At 42.4% G+C, this 22,685-nt stretch overlaps 3 protein-coding genes across 3 annotated transcripts; all 3 read right to left on the bottom strand.

Moving 5' to 3' along the window:
• Positions 1 to 3,993: 3,993 nt before the first annotated feature.
• On the bottom strand, positions 3,994 to 5,900 carry PHALS_12370 (Major facilitator superfamily domain, general substrate transporter; the record flags this gene model as incomplete). The annotated part of the gene is made up of 4 exons (XM_024727902.1): positions 3,994 to 4,165; positions 4,232 to 5,627; positions 5,696 to 5,831; positions 5,892 to 5,900. The coding sequence occupies 4 exons, from the start codon at positions 5,898 to 5,900 to the stop codon at positions 3,994 to 3,996; spliced, it is 1,713 nt and encodes a 570-aa protein (XP_024578433.1).
• Positions 5,901 to 8,181: 2,281 nt separating this feature from the next.
• PHALS_12369 (Uncharacterized conserved protein) lies at positions 8,182 to 18,163 on the bottom strand (the record flags this gene model as incomplete). Its single annotated transcript, XM_024727901.1, has 2 exons — positions 8,182 to 17,021; positions 17,098 to 18,163. The coding sequence occupies 2 exons, from the start codon at positions 18,161 to 18,163 to the stop codon at positions 8,182 to 8,184; spliced, it is 9,906 nt and encodes a 3,301-aa protein (XP_024578432.1).
• Positions 18,164 to 19,455: 1,292 nt separating this feature from the next.
• PHALS_12368 (uncharacterized protein) lies at positions 19,456 to 19,658 on the bottom strand (the record flags this gene model as incomplete). Its single annotated transcript, XM_024727900.1, has 2 exons — positions 19,456 to 19,527; positions 19,575 to 19,658. The coding sequence occupies 2 exons, from the start codon at positions 19,656 to 19,658 to the stop codon at positions 19,456 to 19,458; spliced, it is 156 nt and encodes a 51-aa protein (XP_024578431.1).
• Between the last annotated feature and the right edge of the window lie 3,027 nt (positions 19,659 to 22,685).

The raw sequence follows: 22,685 nt of genomic DNA, 5'->3' as shown, positions 1-22,685 counted from the left end.
AACGACCATGCACAGGAGCCCGATCCCTCGCATCTTTAACGGAAGGTGTTAGGGCTTGGTGATACTGCTGGTGAACATCTGCAACCAATATGATAATTTTCGTTCTTGTCTGCGCAGCCAAATTGCTTTGCCTCTGGTTCGTTCATCAAAACGTTTCTTCTGACACTCCATCCAGCCGTCTTGTCACGTCTTTAAGTGCAAAGCCTGCCGCTTAATAAATTTAGTTAATTTATGAGAAAGGATCCGGTGCGAGCTGCGGCTGTTTGAAAATCCCCATTACGGTAATTACTGTCAGCGCTTCCGAATAGAGTCTGACGTGATTGCGACGATAAGCGCTTGTAACTTTTGAGCATAGTTTGTTAGCTCCCCCACCTCAACGGATGCGGAGCGCACCCGACATCCTTGGCTAGACGGCATGAACCTACCCTTGCTTCAATCCTCAAATACTGGAGATGAATCTTCCTTCGCAGGCGACATCCTTGCAAGCGGACCACAAACGTGACGCAATGTTATTCTGTCTACAGCATGGACGATTTATAGCCATCTTACTTTTCTGACCCAGAGAGCAACTTTCTTCCTTAAAATATAAAGAGATGGACGCTCATTATCCGCGGACTCTGCATTAGTGTTATCAGTGCTCCCAACGACACCATATATAGGATGGTTTCTACAAAACGCCCCAATTGTGTAGTCTTATAGCTGGCGAGCGTCTCGGGTTGAGCGAGTGCCACCAATCGCGTGATCACTTTGGGATCAGCAACAAGCATAGTCTTGCCAAAAATGAAAAGCTGACCCGGTAGCCGGTAATAAACAACATGAGCTCCATCCTCACGTTTGATATACAACTTCACAACTCGAACTACAAATACTATCAAATGCTGAGGATCCGTGCACTATGAACAGATAAAGCTTCGACTCAAAAAGTCTACGCTACAAAGCGCACAGAGAGTGAATAATGCTTCGTTTGGGATCGTCCACGAGGAACTCACAGGAATGTCGCCGCTAAAGCAGCTATGCCAGTCCAGGTATGATTAGGTTGTAAACAAAATTCTACATAGACTTATACGATCTATATATTTTTGCTAATCCAATATAAAAAAGCTTCACTGAATGACGTAAGGATAACAGCCCAACTGCTTTAAGTCTTTTCATCTCTAAAAGAACCAAACTATACCCCCTACACCGATCTTAGCCCGTCGTGGCTTTCGTAACATATATTACGTCGCTTCTAGAGATTGTTCCCGATAAGACAAGTTAGAGCGGCCTTTTGCCGTCGCCTACTAGACAAGAGGCGGGAGAGGCAGAAGATCGTAAGGTGCGCTCGAAAGAGCCAGAATCTGATATCATCGAAAGTTCTTCATCCTTGTCACGATATAACGCTTATGATGCGTAACACGCTCATTGTGTTGAGAATCGAAAATGCATGGGCTTGTGGTGACTTGTGAATGAAGTGACCTGATGTAAGTCTCACTACCTCTTGTAAAACACTTATTGAGTCGGTGAATTGCATGTATAAGAAACTTGCAAGACACTAACTAACGAAGTAAGAAGAAACGAGCGCGTCGCTTGTCATTTAAAGTCCTCCATCGGGAGCATTGAATTCGTGGTGTGAATGGGGTACCCTCGTGGTTCATGCTGATTCTTTTTTTGTTGTTGGAAGGGTGGAGTGATGTTGCGACGCGATACTTGCCCGGATTGGGAAGTGTATCAAGAACTCAAGCTGTTTCCCGTATTAAACGTTACGCGACACGTCGACGGCCTTGACCAAGGGAGCAACTTGCCGTCGCAGAAGCTATTTATCATGCAAGGTATGAAGCATGTCGTGAGAGACATACTACTTGGCGCCGACAAAAAAGGCAAAGTAGAAAACAATTCGCATCATGTCTACCTATTCCGACAATATACGCATCCATAGCCGTGCAGATCACAGGGGATTTGAAAATAAACCTTTACATCAGACTCTTACAAGCAGTAAACTGATTGTCAACAGTGGTGGCTTATTATAAAATTCTAACCGCGGATATTCCATTTGCTGCAATTACACCAATGCCATCATACATTAACCAGTGCCTCTGTGGCTTAATTCGGCTTTCATTTGCATAAGTATCGTCCAATTATTAGCTGTTGTGGCTCGGCCCTCATCAATCTTCTTAAAGTTATATCAACTCGTGTAGGGTGTAGCAGATGAAGGCAGCTTTGAAAGTCTGTGAAAAAGTCAACATGTGCCTCATTGTTTATGGTTCCAATATTTAGACTGACGCTTTAGCTTTTGCCATAAGCTGTTATTTACTCCGAGTGACGTCAATAGGTTGTCCCAGCGCCTCACTTCAATGTGAGCTAGATGAGCAACTACCGCATCTAAACTTCTTTTTTAGCTTTGCAAGCGTCGAGGGATCTCCGTTCTTTCCTAACTTTGTTATTAAGCGGATAAGCCGGTGTGCAGCTTAGAGGGACGAAGACGCGGCTCCTGTGGCTGATATCATACAAATCTTACAGGCGACGTGTTTTCTGATCAGCATAGTCAAAGTGACCCACCAAGAGTCACCTCCGCTATTTTATATGGTGCACATCAGTCTTTTTCATCGATTCTTGCCGTCGTAAGACCTATATGTCCGCTCACCTTCGTGTGAACTCCGCGCTATTCCCGTTCTCAAAGTGTGAAGACATCTTGCTACAGGTAGGCTTGATAACATTAGTTCCAAGGCCGATCAGCCAACTCTATCGCAGCAAGATGAATTCATTTGTATGTCAATTATCACGATGTCGATTTTCTCGTCAAAGGTCATAAATGAGCATATCTTGTATGTTTGTCTATAAGCAAGTTTTAGTGCAACAAGCGTAATATTCAACGTCACTCAATGCTATTTCGAAAGTACAAGTCCGACGTCGACGACTCGCCGTTGCTTCTTATTTGCACCGTCAACAACTTGGCTCATTCTCGTGATCCTGCTTGTACTGCTTCAGGTCAAATTTCGAACTAATCCAAGTTGATGTCATGTTTGTTGGAATCCAAAGAATCTTGAGTGAAAGGCTCAACTATTTGGAATTGTGATGTGTTTAATATACATTGACAATGACATGCCTTAAACCGATACAAAAAAAGAGTAAATGGAGCGTCTTCATTAACCACTTGTGCCGTTCGTAGTGGCTTTCGCTGTGTACGACTACAATAGAGACACCTTATACCCTCTGACCGTCCTTCAACTGCTAATGCTGATGTACTGGTAACGTCAGGCTTTTATATAATGGCTCATTTATTTCAAATGAATCTATGTCAAGATCGAGACAACTTTGACTTCAGACCTGCGTTTCGGTACTCCATGAGATCAACGAGCTATAAGTTATCGTAGACATTTTGACAGCTAAAATATCTCGGCAAAGTGAACAAATTGACGTGTCGCGATTGCTGGTTGACCAGTTGAAGAGCGAGTACGCAAGGCGTAAGCAATCGCGGGAACTCCATCAAATAATTGTTCTTTTGCTGACTTGGTCTTAGCAATTTTTGTAAGCACCTTACGGGAGGTTCCAAAGGACCGTTAGACCCATTCAAACGTACACAATAAAACTCGGCGCTTTCGATACTTGACGACTAAAAATTGCATATTTTGACCTTCTTGATTGATTTTTCATGAATTTTCATGACTGCAAACACTTCGAATCTAGACTCCATTGACTATCGATTCGCATTTTGGAAGACCATAGAGTAAAGTCCAGTGAAGCTTGGGTGGGAACGTCGCTAATTTGAACTGCGATCGATAATCCTAATTGGAGCAGAATGGGTTGAGCGATATTTTATTGGTTTGATGTGTAATTGGAAGCGTTCAAAGATCCAGCAACTGTAAATTATGCTAATCTCATGTCTAAGTAGGACTTTCAAGAAAATCAGTGAGTTTGGAAGCTAAAGTCTTCGTTTTACATTGATTGCAGAAAGCTTTTAGTATTGATCGAACTTATCGTTATGTATGACTAGAATACAAATATATGGACTAAACTCTAGCACCCGTCTCCTCCAGCAATAGACAAACAAGATGTTGATGGGATTAGCGTCAAGATAGTTACAACGACGGAATACAAAAACAGAACCAATGGAAAGGTGGCAATAACAGCACTAGCACACTTGGTGTACCCTCCATAGGCACGAAGTTGTTGTGTATCCAGCTTTTGTCTTGGAAGGAAATACAATCCAATGAAAGCAAATGCGTTGATTCCATAATTAACAAGCATTGCGTACATCACGTCAGTACGTGCAGCAGGAAGGTCCAGCGCAACTTCGCTAGCTTCGAAAAAATTCGAACCACTAAAAGGCCCTTGCCCATTCGTGTTAACGAAAAATTTAACCGAAAAGTACAAAGACAACATCAATCCAGACATAGCACCTTCCGATCCTTCTTGAAGGATTTCTGTCAATGGAACCATACTAGCTAACCATCCCATGGCAGCTGAGACACTCGTGAAAAGAGTCATCAGACGAAAGAAATACCGATCTCGTAAAATATCTTGTGATACTAAAATGGCGACCACCGATTGAGGAACAATCAAAAGAACTGTTGCCATACCATAGAAAAGTCGCCAGGGTCGATTCATAAAGTATTGACGCCATACTGCCATTGTAACCAACATAGTACCATAATACATCACTTGAATTACAATCAATTTGTCGCCACTAGCTCCAGCCCAAACACTTAGAATAGCTGAAGGAGCGGTAAAAACAATGCCACTAAAGAGTGTAAAGATGCATAAGAAGATCAGAATGTTCCATACTGCCTTTTGTTGCATTATACGCCAGAGAATTTGACCACGAGTGCTCATAGGCGTAGACAGTGAATAATATTTTTCATGCCAAGTTTTCCAAACAATTGGAATTGAGATGACCACGACAATTCCAAACACTAGTAATGATTTACTTCGATGGACCGTAGCGCTTGAACAGACGTATATAATCACGTCTGTTAACATGTATATAGCACATCGAAAGATCAAGTATGTTCCAGTAATGTACCCACGCATGCCTAATGGTTCACGCTGCGTTAGTTCAAGCAGTCGAGTCTGAACACCTATGAACGCTATAACATTTCCAGCACTGGCTAATGTAGCAAATGCGATAATGGTCGCAATTAGACCATTCGACGCACTTTTTTTGTTCAAAGTACCAAGGTATCCATCCACACCGGAAAGAGCAAACAAACTCAATGCTGAAAGTGCTAACCCGATTATAACATACATTTTCCGACGATAGCCAAAAATTGGGTAACTATCCGATACTAATCCAGCAAAAAAACAGAACGACTCTGGTAGAGTCGAGATTCGCAAATTAGCAGCGACTTCAACGGGTGTTAGATCAAAATGGTCATAAAGCATGGGTTGGATAACACCAGAAATACATTCAACCGCAAACGTGAGTGAAAATGTAGCCGCTACAAGACCCGCGCAATCTTTGGAAAAAAGGTTAACTGCGCCACCTTTACGAAGACTTCCATAGATCTCAGCATTATAAAGTGGTTGTCCAGCCCCATTTTCAACAACTGAACTCTCGAGATCATCAGTATCTCCCGAACGATTATGATAAGCATCGTCATTGTAATCATCACGCAAAGGTGATTGAATGTTTTGAAAATCCCCTTTCAAGTCTTTAGCAGAAGTCAAATGCATAGCTGTGTTCACAAGTTGATAATCTTTCAAAATGTTCGTGGTTCACTGGGTCGTACCAGTTGGACAAGATGGTTTGAAGACGTAACTTGAAAGTTCACAAGTGAGAGAGATGCTAAGCAGCCGTAACAAGAAAAAATATGCTTCGTATGTTGACCAGCCCAATCACGTGGTCGATACTCTGACTGCAAGAACTCAAATTGACCTTTGAACACGTCATAAAGAACACTATTGTAGCACTTTACCGTTCTCATAAGAAAATTTGGGCAGAGACGAAAACAGCAGCTTGGGCTAAAAAACGTTCAGCTATTCCAAGACTAATGCCGCTGGTTTCTTTCACATCGATCATATGGGATTTACACTACTCACATATACATAAATAGTAAAAGAATAAGGGCAGGAAGCAGTAACTTAACGGACCCCATTAGCTGCACTCCACACTTTTACCACTTTTAACTAACTTCTACATGACAAGTAAAGAACATAGACTTGATTAAATGGTAGTAATCAAAGCTTCAAGGTGCTCACAATAAAGCGATCGATCTGAGAATGTCAACCTTATGTGTTAAAAACAAATATTTGTTTTATCTAGTGTAAACTCGAGACGTTGTTCATCCCAATTTATTGTCAGAATCTAATGCTATTTGTTAGCAGTTGGATCGGATGCTGATGTTTTTCTCGCGAATACTTGATTTCCAGCTTACGGACGGTAAAGAAGATAAAGATTCAGATGGTAGCTAACGTCATCATAAGAATTTAATGTCTTGTAAAGAAAGCTAGCGATGTAAACGCCTGGCGGACGGTGTGCTTGGTTAAATGTCAAATTATTGAGGGTTCGCTCAAGAAAACTTCTCGGTCGCATTTTACAATGATATGCGAATTCTCTGCATTAAAATACTCGTAACGCTGAAGATGATATCCCATCTGTCAGAATTGAAGATGACGCATCCCTGGTCATAAACAATAGGCTCTATTAAAGATCTTATTCTAGCAAAGAAAGAAAACATCGGGTCCTATTTCGTGGAGCATCAGTTGACGATTGAAATTCTATGTAATCTTTTTAGCAAGTACAACCCAAACAGAGTTGAAATGCATTTTCTTGAAAATTGTTAAAACTACCTCAATTTCGTCGTCTTTGTCGGCATGACAGAGACAAATCAATGTATCAACTCGTTGACACTCTGTAAAACAACGTCGTCACTTAGATTATGGTCAATGAAGATGAGATTGTCAAGAAATGGTGTGTTTCAATGCCGACTAAACAGCATATTTCATCGCACATTATTCATTTAGAACCTGACGTCGTCGGATGCTGTCATCACTTTTCAGCGAATTTGTATTTTTAATAATCGGCTATTAATTGAAATTGAACTTGTGTCAACTGATGCAAGCGAATACTCGCTGTTTTACGACACCATCGAAATCGTCTTAGATCTTGAGGAAATTTACGTCTTCCTCCGTTTCGTTTACTATTGATGCTATGAAGCAACACGAAGTTTTGTGAGAAATATGTTTTCTGTTGATTTCTCATATCAAGCATTATGTCAACGTTGACTGTTTTTGTTGCTAATCTTTTAATCAGCTTGAGTGATATTACCCAGCAATGGTATTACAACCTCCACGGAGATCTTTTTCGAGCAATTTTGTTTTCTAACAAAAATTGTGATAATTGGATACGTTGAAACTCACCTTTTCTAGCATTTGACGTATCAGCAGGAGTGAGTTTCACAATAATTTCATACTTTCTAACGCCGCAGCTTTCTGCTGGAGACTCATTTTCTATATATCTTCTCATAAATTCTTTCTCAACTTTTGTCACAAGTCTAGTGCTGCCTTCTCTCCTATTGTCATCATTACCGTGTATTGAATCTATCGCCCGTAGTACGAAGCAACGCTATCTCCTATTAAATTCATCAGACAGACAATCACACTTATCGTGTTGGCAAACAAAAGACAATTGTGTAAGTCGCACTTGGCTTAAATGCCCACAGCAAATCATTAAAAGTCGACTTGTGTCTCGATACAACCTTGTGTAGTATTGACCACAATTGGAGGCTTCTCAGCTTTATGCTTCATCCACACTCGTGTATGTTGGTTGGTCATTTTTGACAGACATGCCATTGCCAGTATACATCTAATCGAAGGAAATTTAATTCTTACTGTGAATGACATTCTACCTATTGTTCATATTGTACTACTAAGTCATCAATTGACTTTAAATATAATTTTAAATCTAATTCAAAAACTAACAATAAAAAAGTTTTCAAGTATTAAATTGAAAAGAACCTCCATTACGTGATGTTATCATAATTAACTTTAAAAGTACTATCTCCACACTGCCCTAGACATAGTTAAGTACATGCATCCAGTTTACGTAAATAAGATGAAGATAATATTGCATAAAATATCCAATATAATATTATAAGTGCATACTACGCGATAAAAAGTATTACATTCCTCATTACCAATCATTACTATTACTCAACTACTATATTTTTTTCTGAAATCTTCGTTAATTTTACTATTTTTATTTACTTAAGGTAAACATTTTGCAAGTAACCATCCTTGCGAAGGATACATACTCGAGAAAAGGGTGAGAAAAAATTCGTCTTGATCTGCAAGACTTCGACGTGAATCGCGAACAAAGTCCACAATTCCATCCACTCGTCTTCCTAATTGAAAAGCTTCTTTACCTTGAAGCATCGTCTCGAGTGCTTTCAAATGTTTTTCCGTCGTCTTTGTTAATTTAAACGAAATCCGATCATCCACTCGCAATGGTGCACCATTGCGCGTTTGAAGTCGTAAGAAAATTCCAACTGCTAAGCACGAAACGTGAAACTCAATTCCATATTGAAGTGCTCCACCCAAGCCTATGGCCTTCATGATCCCATTATTTCGACGTGTGTGGCCCAATTCTAGTAACAAATCGCACAATTGACGCAGCATCTGTTTCTTGAGCGTAGATGGAAGCACTTCTGCCAACGGTTTACACACAAAATTAGTCACTTCAGCCGCTAGAAATAACAATTTCATTTGTGCAAAAGCATTAGCTCCGAATCGAGCACGTTCCATCCAGCGCAAAAGTTTCGTCAAAAGCGCTAGACTCAATGCTTCAGTCAAGACAGGAGCTCGTCGAAGCTGCTGGAGGAATAAAACTTGGAGCGTCAAGAGTTTGCCTTGTTCTAGACAAGCTGCTTCAAATTCGTCGCTACTTAGCTCAGGCACTTGTAATCGTAATGCTAAAGCATCCCACGTGCCTTTCCGTTCCTCTATTATCCACTTTTCAATGCTCCGTTCAGCAACTTGACTCATTACATGAACCGAAGCAAGAGCCCGCCCACACGCTGCCAAACAAGCCAATTCACCGCCACGAAACGACAAGAAACTCCATAAAACCTTTCCGATTGACAAGCCAATAGCTTCAGCAGAAGGTCGAGCAACACCTTTGGTTGTATCACAAAACACATCCTCCTTGTTGGTGGACTGAGAGGTTTTCACATAATTAAGTTGCAAAGCCTTTTGACTCGACGCAAAGTCGCGAATGAGCGCGTCAATCTCTACAAATACCACATTGCCACACTTGTTCCAGTTCATAGCACCTTGGGACGACGTCGTACCATTTCCACTTCCTGTCTTCGTATTGCCTTGCACCTGCTGAAAGAAAGTTTCAACTAATGCCAGATTGCAAAAGCTCAAGACGCCTGCTATTGTACTTGTCAGCTCTTCTTCCGAAATATTATCTATGCTTTCAAAGCACTGGGCTTCTTCACTTGACGCACTCTCAGGCTTGTACAGCTGTACAATCTCGTCCAATTTCTCATACAAGGCCGTGCAATTAGCTCCGTACAAAACGATCAGCCAACCAGCGTGATCCAAGCGGGAGCGATTGTCAATTATGCAGCCACTATTGGTCTTTTCAAACACATTAAAGAGTAGGTTTAAAAAGAGATTCACACGCTCCAAATTCTCTCGTGTACTCAACTTATCATGACGTAGCGTCGTGATCTGACCCAGCAATCGAAGCACGAGCTGAAGTCTTGTAAATGCATCTTGCATCATAGCAGCACTTGGAGAAACCGGGCACAGTTCAGTATGCACAAGATCAGATCGACTCCGTAATGGCTCTTTCAAAGCTTCCAACGTAAACTGCTGCAGTGTCTCCAAGTCTCTCATCGTCATTTTCCATTTACTCCAAAAACTAGACTGTTGTTTGATAAAATTGACAAAATAGGGAGGCAAAACGTTCGTCGACGCATGATGTGACTGAAGTTGAAAATGCGGCAAATCTAGCACAAGTTCCACGCACAATTTCGCAAACACCAGGAGAAATGAAGAGCACACACTCTCGCTCTGAGCTTCCAGCCAAGCATCCGTGGCTTTCCAGGTCGTACGACAGAGTATATCACGCACTAGCCATGAAACAAATGGATACGGTGACAACGTTGATGCACGAGGAGGTACCAACTGATTCACATCAGCGACGACTCCACTTAATTGCTGTCTCTCCGTCTGGATAAGTTCACGCATCTGTTGCAAGATTTCGAGCGTCAAACACCAATGTTCCCATGCCAATCGCGTAACAAATTGATGAAAGTGTTTGCAAATATGCGTCGGAGCATGTGGGACCAGCACAAACGAGTAAAATGCCCAAATTTGCGAAAGTTTGGCAGGTAATGTCAACTCGCTGCCTGAAATCCTGGTGGAGTTCGAAGGTTTGAGATACTCGGAGCAGGTGGCTACGAAGCACGAACAGATCGTCGTGCCAGTCGACAGTGTGTCCTGTTCAGACCACGGAGCGGCGATTACTGAACCTTCGGTGGTTGTTGCTGGTTGATACAATGTCGATAGCAATGGCTCAAAAAATAATACAATCAAAGACCACTGCTGAGACTCTGGCGCTGCGCGATAGCAGATGGTGAATAAGTCTAAGAAACTCTTAAGCACACCAAGACGCTGCCAGTACACAATTGGGTGATTTGTTAAAGCCACAGAATCCGGAACAGATACCTCTCTTCGGAATTTATCACTGACAGCACGACTAGTGGGTAAAGCTCCATTCTGCCATCGTAATGATGTCATGTGCTGGCTCAAAAAAGATACACACGTCTCGATCTGCACAAATGGAAGCTCCTTCCACGTCGCCAGTGGAATTCCAATTACACCTTCCCACACTAAAGCATCAACTGGTCGAGACAAAGCAGTCAATCTTGACGCACTAGAATCTCCGTCACCACAAAATGTCAAGTCTCCACTATTTATGCTGGACGTTTGAAAGCGATAATCGTCGTGAACACCAACCAATGCATGCACCACTTTTTCGACATGATCTTCTAGATGCGTCGAGCAAAGTAACTGCAGAATTTTGGCGTACACACACAACATTTGGTCTAAAGGTTGTGGTACAGTCATGTCTTTTGTTCTTCGATCAGTTCCCACAACACTGCGATCAGCAGGAAAATGCTGAGCAATATCGCTTAGAATCATGCACAGCACCGTGTCTCGATCAAATTTTGTTGGTCGAAAACTCGTACTTTGTAACCAAGAGTGAAAATCAAACCGCTTAAGCAACATGAGCTTCTCTTCGTCTGAAATGCTCGACAAACTGCTTGGACTCATCAACTTAGCAAACATCTCTACAAACCTTGAGGGTGCGGTAGCTGGAAAGAAACATTCACTCAGTAAGATAATACGAGAATGGTCTTGTAGCATGAGTTCTAATAGTGTACACGTCTCTCGTTCATCGAGACACACAAAACTCTGTCCTAATTGCTTGATGGACCGCCATAAAGCTTCGCGTAAAGGAGGCACCATTCGAGAAAGTTTGGTATCTAATTCGGTCAAAAGACGAAACCATTCTAGTCCTTTGCTGTGTAATCGTTCGAGTTCTTGCTCCGTCTTTTGAATCGGCGTCAACTCTTCACTCACCTCTTTCTCCTCCTTTGCTTCAATCACGCACATATTTGATGCTTCGTTCTCTAGCGTAGACTTTGTACGCTGCAGCTTTTCAAGCTCCACCCCAAGCGTACGTACAACTTGATCAATGAGCAAAATTTGTATCGTCAGCGTAAATTCGTCGCTATTTAGATGCAAGAACTCTTCGGCAGCTAAAGAAGGAGACAAAGAGACCGCGACGTCTTCGTTTACGACATGACTATCATCATTCGACACCATAACATTCGAACGTACCATCGAGCGAAAATCACAGCGCTCAGTCTGAGCACGAATCGATTGGATCGTATCATCCATGCGCGAATCCATCATCCATTCCAAAAACTCGAACTTGAACGCTGCAGGATTATGACAATTTGGTCCTTCTGAGCATGACAAACACTGCGTTACCGTCCGAGCTTTACTAATGTAAAGATGCGAGACACTATCAATCATCTCGGCATCTAATGCCACTAAAACAGACAAATTTTCCGAAAATGACATCGCAATGGTCTTTAATCGGGCTTTGTTTAGGGGAGTGGATGGCGTGACGACGCAACGATCTTTAGTAAGGAATACAGACACTGTCGGAAGTGGTGTCAAGGTCAAAGAGCCACACAACTTCGGCTCTAAAGACAACGGTCGAATCGTGAGGCTGTTAGGACCTGCGAAACCAAAGCTACTGTGTCGTCTAGCAGCTTCCGATGCTTCTTCTACAAATGCAAAATCGTCCTCTTCACCCATTGAAGCTAGTGGTATCGCTACCGACAGCAAATTGCTGTCCGAATTTGATTTTCGACTTGTCCGTGTCGAAGAATAGTCAAATCCGCAGTATTGAGTCCACAACGGCAAGTCCGACCACTTTGGTTTCGAAAGCGAGTTAAGCAGTATGTCACTAAGACGCAAAACATCGCGAAGTCGCTCTACTTCGTAGTGACGAGGTAAACCATTAAGCTCATCTTCCTTGAGCCACTGATTCGGATTTTTGTCTTCTATCCATGCGTCCATGGCTGTGTATAATTGAGACAAAGCCACAAAGTGCGCATACTTCTGCTCCTTAACATCCGTCGCGATAGAACCAGAATCATTCGAGCTGCTTGAAGTCGTGAGTACAATTTGAGCCTGAGAAGAGCAGAATGTCACAAGTTTTCGCAGTTTGAGTTGAAGAAGAGCTCGTAATTGCACACGTTTGGACCTTCGCTTTTCTTGACGATCGAGGAAATGGTGACCAAATACGTAAGAGCCACTAGCCGCGAAGTACAAGGCGAAAAAGACCTGCCAGTAGATAATCTGTAGTGGCTCGGACTCTGGGAGATCTAGACAATAATTGCACCAGCGATAAATCTTATATTGCGAGAGCGACTCCAAACTCGTGTGTCCCAGTGCAAAGGGGCCTTCAGTAAGCAATAAGGACTCAGAGCTCCGTTCCTCTGCTTCGTCTATACTCATCCCGTCTCTTACAGCACAAAGGACTGCAGTCAATTTCCCTTCCGTCTGCTTCATCTTCTCGAGCTTTTTCATTGTTTTCGGCTCAAACTTGGTCATTAATTGTCCCATTCTAAGAAACAATGGCGCTTCCTTTCGAGTTTCGACCAGTAAGCACCAAAGAGACAAACACGAACAGCCACTGACGTACTGCGCCACATCATGCGAGCCTCCAAAGAGTGATGCAAAAGTTGCTGAGACAGCTCCTGCTGGAAGAAAACTCATGACAATGACAGCTTCATCCTCTAAAAACTGATGCTTGAATTCTGCTTCGTCTTTCCTTCTTGCTACACGCTGGCAAAAGGCGTCATAAGCGACTTCAATTAACGTCAACAACTCATATAAAACAGATGCAGTACTGTTTGTCTTGGTCAATGTATTGTGGTACGCCATCTCCATGCTACAATGCAGCATCACGTCCAAAACATGACGAAAAGCAGCATTCTCGTACCAAAATGGCACTTGCAACAACGCTTTGGCCCAAAATTTCATCGACTGTGTTAGAGCTGTATCATCAACTGAGTATTCAAATGATCGTCGAATTAAAGCACAGAGCGAATTGGTCGCCCTCGAAAACTCACTGCCGGAGACCAATGATAGATAAGCTGTTGTCGCAGTTAGCGAAGAGTTTCGAATTGATAACGCAGCACTCGTTGTAGAAGCAGCCGATGGCGAAAGAGCTCCCATACCATTCTCGCCTCCTAGAGCTGATGAGATCCACGACATGGCTCCGTGAAACAAAGCAGATGTAGTGACGGAGACAGAACGCGACTGAGGAAAACACTCGTTTAAAAGAGCAGGGAGAACTACGGGATGTAAGAACCGGCTGCATTCCCGCACAAAGTGCAGTTTGGCTAGAATCCTATCTTTCGCCGTGCTCTCCCATCCACCGATGTAACCTTTGCTTAGTACTTCTTGTAACCAATGTAGTTCATCACTGTTTATGTACGAATATTTATGCAAAGCGTTCAAAAGGCTTAACATCTCATCCGTTGACAGTGCTTGCATCGCTGCCATACATACTTCTAGCTCATTGTCGCACTCTAGCAACCTTTCGTCTTCTAATGAGGCATCTGCTTCAAAACCTCCCTCGTTAGTATCTGTCTCATCACAACTCATCGGCTTTGATCCGTTCAATCCCACAGCTCTTTTCCTTCTACACTCTAATTGTGACAAGATCGGAATCAAATTCTCAAGCACTTTAACAGCAGCAGAAAACAAATCGTTTTTCAGCAACTCTAGTAAAGGATCCCATCGATCAAGACGATCACTAAACACGAACGTCGTTAATTGACAAATGACATAGGCAACAATCGGCTCTGTCCTTGAAGCAACCGTCGAGTCTATGCCCTTTTCTTCTGAGGTGTAAGGTGTCAAAAGCACTCGACTTTCTTGTTGTATCGGAGCGCCGGTACTTCCACCTATCGGAGCTTCATTTTTCGCTCGATGACTGTCATCAGCTCCATAACAAGCCACCTCCTCTTCATAAGACGAAAAAAATGGAAATACTTTACGAGTAGGAAGTACACGCAGCGCTGACGCGCCAGCAAACCACCGACGCAACGTCAAAGCTTCTCTTGATCGATCAAGTCGAAGATTAATAAGTGGCAGCAACGGCTCGTGCGTTCTTGGAGAGTGAAATTGCAACTTCAGCATCAGCTTCCAGCACCATTTTTCGAAATCAACTGTGTCACTTAACCACAACGCACGACGGATTGACTTAGCGATAGACGTGACTTCTAATTTCTGTGTAGATTCACTCCCAGAAAGTGCAACGGTCGTTTCTGGATCACTAGCTCGCTCATTTCGTGTCTTATACAATACAAGCGCTTCCGCGACCATAAGGGCTACTTGACGATGCAGCAAAGCGTCAGTAAACAATCGCTGGTACTTGACATCGTACTCCCAATTGATGTGATCCAGTAGAAATCGAGCCAAAGCACTGCGTGGTGCAGACGTATCCTCTAGCAATAACCAATCTTGTAAATTTAGTAGATCTTGAGGAGTTGGCATCCAACGATTGATTGGAAACGTCTCGAATATATGAATCCATGTGGCTGCACACTTGTGAAATTTGAAGAGAAGCGTGATTAGAAGAGATAAAACCCAAGGATGAGCCAGACAAATAGTACTTAGCGGTCCAGCAGCCCGTTCACCATTCAACCCTAGAGCTTGTTGACAGGACTCAATCGTAAATCCTGCTATAAACAACTCGTGCACTGCAACTGTAACAAGATCATGATGTTCATTCGGATTATCAGCCTTACAAGTGGCAGCAAGACTAGCCACAGCGTTTAATAGCTGTAACGCACTTTCAGTATCCGACTCGATCAGACTATAGAGATGTTGACGGGCTAAAGCTCGCGTATCGACACCCTGAGAGGTTGGCTTACCGATAAATTGCATCCATCCAGACGCTGTTTTCGCCTCTAGCGGTAATGTTGAAAGATTAAATAGCAATAAAGCCAATATATCCCACTTTGCTAGTTCAGATAACGAGTCAAATGGAAATAAACTTAAACTTTTCCAAGCCACACGATTGCAATCAATTGCCATCAAACCCTGTAAACTCGTGAGAAACAACTGATCAAATAGTGTCGGATAAAATGCGGCGTCTGCATCCATTCCAGACCCAGGGAGCTCCGCTGCGTCGCAAAGTAACTGCCCTAAAAGCTGCGAAATTCGTGTTGGAAACTTTTCAAATTCTTGAAAAGTTCGTAAACTATGAGTCAACTCTAGTACGAGCGTAAGGGCACGACTAAAACACTTTTTCACGTCGAGTGTGCAGCGAAACAATTGGCCGAAAGCAAAAGTATTAGGAAATTGATTCAAAACAGCCACAAAATCGTCATCGGAAAGAAAATGCCGGTCCAACATCTCGGGATTCTCCAAAAGCACCCAATCCGTTGACACTACGCCTTTTTTTTCACTGACTCCAATCTCTGCACTTTTAATATCTTTTGTTCCGTTCTGTGATCCGCTCGATACAATGGTGGCCATTCGTCGCAGCTTTTCAGGATAAAAAACTAGATGTATCATCGCAATATAATGGTCAACAAGATCTTCGCTCCATTCATTTCGTACGGATCCATCGGTCCGTACCATTGCACGCGGAAATTGAAAGAAGCGTAGAAACCACGACCGCTCGTCGGTGGAGATTCGGGGTAAATACATCACGTGCATCAAAAGATACGGCATATTTTGTAAGGTTTTCAAACGCAGTAGACTTTGGAGACAAGTAGAAATCCACTTTTGCAGCGACTTTCGAAATCGCAAAACACTTGTGAACCACTCGTTTGACTTCGTCGAGACGGACGACGATGGAATGTATAGCACAACTTGGCAACCTGTACAAAGTTTGCACCACTGGTTCAACTTCATAGGTGAATTTACACTTCCACAAGCATAGCATCGAATCTTTCGCTCCATTCCAGCATTAACGCTGTACTGATTTTTGGACTGTGAGTTGTGCCATATAAGCTCTCCACGATAAAACGACTGCGGTACACGACCGAAGACTCCGTCTTCACCTAACGTTACTTTCTTTTCAAAAAAAATAAGCACATCAATGCAGTACTTCAGATGATCCACGGAAGTCGCAAGCGGTGAGTTTTGAGGCAATCCGTCGTAAAAAGTAATGTTTTCTGGGACCAGATCCAAATCATCTAACGCATCGCCACTGCCAGACGGTGGGCACATTTTGTTCACATGACTCACGAGATTTGGCTCATGCAACACACTGTTCAAGTACTGCTCCACGTGAAAGTATGAGATCGCTCGGTCAAATATGTGAATGGACGCTTCCACAGTTCGTAGTTGCCGAAGTTGATCCAGATGCGTCTTGAGCCTTTCAAGCTGCGAAGTTTCTAGCTTTGCCGTCTGAAATTCCAAGTTTTGCTCAATCTCCACATTGTCGCCACAACGCTTGGATGACGCCATACGCTTCTTCTCTAGAGTCCACACTAGCAATTGAATTCGATATAAAATCTATCAAATACCGATACTTTTAGTTGTGCATGAATGTACGTACAATCTTACCTTTCTTCACCAAAACATCGATTTTATTCTTGGATTCAACCATCATTGACATGGCTTTGTGTAGAATGTACTCGGCAAACAAGTATCGTTCAATTCGTGCATACAATTCACCCTTGTTCGTTTCAATATGATGCATTTTCATCTCTTGCCGCTTCTGAGACGCTTCAGCTCGCATCACATTTATTTCGTAGTTTCGAAATGGCTCCAGCTGTACACGAAGATAATCCTTTTTCAACAATTGCGCATAATTGTGTGGTTTCTCCTTGATTTCCTCAATAGCTTTCGATTGCGGTGGAATTGATGGATATATGTTATGTTTTCCCGCTAATTTCGATGATTGCAAACTGGCAATTCGTATCGCAGCACTTGCATCTTCTACAGTCATCAGAGTTGAAGTTTTAGATGAAAGTCTCAGTCCAGGACTCAGCTTTTCAGCATTTGCGACTCGATGCAGTTTTTTTGACACTGTAGGCGACAGAGAAGGCGCGGACGGTGTTTTACTGCATTGCACCATTTCTGGTTCATCCGTATCGTCAATTTCCAAAGGTGCAGACGGTATTTTCGTCTCTTTTGTTGCAAGGACCGTAATTTCATGGAAAGCACGAGGCATTGTCGATCGAGTTGGTAAGTGAGGTTGCAATAATATTGAGGATTGTTTTGAACTCTCGTCAAAGTTCGATCCATCTTCATCCTCGAGCATTGGAGCTGACGGAGCATTCGCAATCGCTTTTTGACTACTAAGATGTAGCAAATCATTCATCTGACTTGACTCGTGATATTTAATCTCATCCTTTTCTAGTCCTTTGCTGTCATCAAGACTTTTCAAGTCGATTACTGTGCTTAACAAAGAATCATCTACCCCCTCTGTAGCCTGTGATAAACCCAACATTTCGTCTTTAGTGCTGTACAACTCTCCAGATCGTTGACAGACGTCCAAGTCAACACTCACAACCTTCTCACCGGCATTTTCATCAATTCCATGATAATCTAATGTGTGTTTCTTCTCTTCCTCCTGTGATGTCGTGATAACTTTTACCCGCTGTGGACGTGGACGTACAGCTTCCATATCGTAAAATCCCGAGAATAAAAATTAATTTGGAGGTTTTACCGTCTTCAACTAAAAATTAGTCGTTCTCGTCGTCTCAAGCTTTTAATGGCACGCAATGAAAAGATCAATTGAAGAAATTTCGTGCCTTGTGTAGAATCGAAATGATGTAGATGAATAGCTGAGTGAATGTCGTGCTTGCGGCGTAGTCAGCGACGACTTGGTGGAATATTCTTCGCCGTTTTTCTTTGACGTAAAATTGACTGGGCTTTCTTCGAAAACGGAAGCTGATTGGCGAATTAAAATAGAAACTTGCCTAGTATTACGCTGCCTTTTTTAGACGAATCACAGCATGCATGTCGCAGGTGCTACATAAGTAAATAGATTTTTTTGAAAAACTGATAGAAATTGACATTCGCTGGCGCTTGCTCCAAAGTCGTGAAGCTGGCAGCATAGGCTCTGATAGAGCTGCGCTTGCGAAAACGCTCTTGCGCCTTCTAAAATATTGAATTTAGTTTACTTTGCATCTCAACAAAAGCTGGTGGCTGATGCCAAGATACATACTAAATAAAATGTAAATTTTGGTGGCACAACAACTAAAAATCGAAGTGTAAGGCAACATTTTAATACAGTTTTTCACATAGCAAATATCAAGTTTGATAGATTGCACAACAGTCGTCATGGTGCTTGAGATCCTAGCTATCTATTTAAGTAAAATCTTCAAAAGCCCTTGCATTGTTTGGTAGCTTGCTCTAGAAACCATTTTATTATTTCAGTATAGTTGCAAATTTGCCTTTAAGCCCTCAAGTCAATCTTTTCCCTCTAAGTCGAGACTGCTTTTTCTTCCTTGTCGCACAAGCGTGTATTACGTATTTGAGGGACTGTTGTGAACAGCGCTCTTTAATATTCTGATAAAAATGAGCCTGTGTCAATCCTAATGGTCCACAGTGATTTTGTCGCGATTGAATATAAAAGAACAAAATTTATTATTAGGGTCAATCGTTAAGGCTTCAGCTCCAATGCATTCAAACCTTTTCAATTGCGTGTCCGGCATCAAGCCCAAATCGATTTGGCGATCAATCAAGCTCCACTCCTTCACATTGTGTCGTAATATCCACACGTAGAGTAGAATACGAGTCAGATTTTTATCGTGATATTGAAATGAAGTTGGAAATTTGATCATCACACAACGTGAAAAAGATGATTTAGGTAGTACCATTTCAGAAGCCGTTAGAGAGAGTATTGTATACGAAAGCGCATGATTTATTATGCACAACAAGTTCTTCTAAACAGTTCGACAACGAATGTCGGCACTATAGTGTGTCATTACAATTTTTCCGATTGAGTAAACGAAAGTCTGTGCAGCCAAGCTCACCATTGTGCTCCTAACACACCAAAAAAACAATCGTGAGTTTGTATTGCCGCGACGCACCATACGATATATGACGACGATGAAGGACAAATGATCTTTTTTAATCAATATCGGAAGCAAACATTTGGATTGATACGTTTGCATGGTGTTGCTATATAGCATGTCGTCTGGAAGTACGTTACAACAAACTGTCGAAGATCACGTGATTCGTGCGCCGGCAGCAAAATGACGCTTGACAGCGATGCTTATCTTTGAGCAAAATGGCCCTGCATATGGCGGCCAGTACAGACACCGAGTAGATCTCCAACCCGGTTCAATCGCCACAACCACCACATTTTATAGAAGCATGTCTGTGATATCGAATCTGCGCCAGGAAATGTTGGAACCAACTTTCTCACCGTCAAAATGATGATTGAAACTACTGTCAGTAATGAGTCTTCCAACAGCTTCTAAACTTGCAAAAGGGGGCATTTAAGCGTCATATTCTGCTGTAAGTGCGCTGATATCGAAAAGCTGGCTTGACGCAATACAGAAATATCACGGCTCGATCAGTCTTTGCATGACGTCGTAGCTGGCAATACGGAAGTAGAATAATTATCAAGTTAAACGAGCTCAAGCTCGGCAGAAGCCATCTCGACTAATTTTCTAGCTTCAAATATATTGTCGCCCTCTGCTTCGACTCTGTATGCCCGACTTCCTCGTAGATATTCTATTGTAGCGTCACTGATTGTCATTCGTTTTTGCTCCATTGCGAGACCAATTTGACGTTATCACGTTTCGAAAGATTACGACTATCGAGTTCTCAAAATTCTAAAAATCTCAGGATGCGCTTTCTTTATCATTTTAAGTGTATCAACATATCATTTCCTCATTGAGCACATACGACACATCTACATCAACTGAAATGCCCTCAGCACGCCTTACGTCAATTCTCCAGCTTGGACACTTAGTTTATCGATATTATTGATCCTTCTGTATTCTCGACCGCGTCTGCTTCAAAACCGCATTTGTTAATCGAACAGCTTCAGACATTATCGCAAGCTATAATATGGTCTTAAAATGACGCGCTGACCAAGCTCAATCACGACCAAAACCAGATGATGGCATGTCAAACAGCGACAAAGTTACAACATCCGAGTGTGACACTAAACAAGCAGCTCTGGCTTTCATTAGTCCTGCATATCAGGTTTTAAATGTCTATACCTTTTCAGAGAGAGACCTCAAATGCGCCCATTATCATCGATGCTTCCTCTAGGCAGCATCATTACTCTGAGTGCCTTAGGAGACTCTGTGTGATGTAAATTTGTATGAACGCCCAAGAGTAGATGGTAGCCTAGCTAGAAGGATGTTTCACATGTGATCAAGGAAATGCTTTATATCCGAATTGTTCATGATGGCCGGATTTAGCATAGCTAAATAAGGTTACGCTTTAAACATGATGTGCTCGCATTTCTTTTCAGATGTAAAGTGTATCGCTCAATCATTTCAAGCAACGACCGAACGCTGCTTAATGTAGCGAGGTTGCAGCTTAGCCTTATAAACCGCATACAGTGTTGGTTTATGTGAAGTACAGGATCAAGTAAACACCTTCCAACCACTACGCACTCGTGTGTATTTTATCTGCAGCTTACAATCACAAGGCACATTTTTATCCTGGCTTAAATCCATAACGTCTCGCACTTGGCGCAAGATGCTCAAGCTCGTCGAATAAATTCGTTGACTCTTTTATGAGGTCTCCCAATATGACATTAGCCATTGAGATTGTATTGACAGCCCCTACTGGTGCTACATACGATATATATATTATAGAGGCGTGCACAGCGTTATTCAGCATAATATTGATGACGGGGGGCCATTCGCTCCTACACCGCGGCCTCATTGCGCCAGCGCTTCTGAATGATCTTCGATCATGCGCAATTACATCAAGATAAGGACAAGTTACCGAGAATTTTAGTGAATTGAGCATCACAAGAATACTTGTAGTGGATCACATCTTGCAAAACGAGCAGTGATTGCGAAGAGCGCCACCCCACGGCAAAATCTTACGCGCTTTATCCAGTATTACAGCTTCTTACTCACTCCAAAAATCTCGTCTTGTAGCTGAGTCTTACGTAAGGAGACTTCTGTCTGACCAGAGCTTAGTGCTTACTGAGCTCTACGAGGTGGCTACTTACATGAATATTAGGAGCCTCGAGAAACAATCTTGTTTCGATAGTATCATCGCAAGGCAAAATTACATATTGAGCGCCCATTGACATTTGCTTGAGCGCAGCCGCAGCCCAAAACAGATCAGAAGCGTCACAGACGACGTCAAATGGCCACGTCAACTTAAAAATGAGAAACTGTGGCATAAATGAGGCCTCGCGGCCCAACTCCCCGTGATACGTGACATCCTTATTGAAATATCGGAAAGTGGTTTAACGTTGTAGTTGGTCAAGTCCTTCACTTTTTTAATTCGTCTGGAATGAAGATACTGGCTTGTATGTGATTGTCATGATTTCATGAAAATTACCCCTTGCCGGCACGTCTCGCAAAGTTTAATGGGTATGTTCTCATCCGATATCCCCGGTCTTGCGTGAATATATCGTCGAAACGAGTGTGTGCGTCGAAACGATGCAACCTGATCACCTGCTCTACCAAGCGATTGACAGTCACTGTGGATAAACAAACTCCTGGAGCATCCCGTGCAAAGAAGGAGACAGACATAACAGTATCTGATGAGCAGTTAATGTTACCAAAATTCAGGTCGAAAGAATTGAACAAGGTTCAATCACCATGCTGTTCGGCAGCACATTCTTCCTATGAAACAATAGTTGCCCCAAAATTTTAAATGCATGTAATTTATTTGCTACCTGTCCTTGCCTTGATGACACAAAAAAGTGTCGTCAAGAAGATTATTTTTATCTCTTGTCGACTCCGTTTCGTGTTCCCACGGCATAAAGCAATCATGACGTCTCATTGCTTCAAAGGTAATGAACATTGTTTCATGACGATGCGTTTAATTTCGGGTGAAGGTCAATTAATGACACATTTCCTAATCCAAAGGCAATGCACTTGATCGGTCTCTTCTCATCAAGTGATAGTATCTTTTTGACGGTTAAAGACGCGTCGGATCTTTGAGGATAGCTGCCCACTTCTCGCACTCGGTGCTCGGCGAGTGGTTTCAATATT

Source organism: Plasmopara halstedii (genome assembly GCF_900000015.1).
Source record: "Plasmopara halstedii genome assembly, contig: Scaffold_614, whole genome shotgun sequence".
NCBI lineage: Eukaryota > Oomycota > Peronosporomycetes > Peronosporales > Peronosporaceae > Plasmopara > Plasmopara halstedii.
Note: the sequence above shows the minus strand (reverse complement) of the source record. Positions and strands in the feature narration are given on the sequence as shown.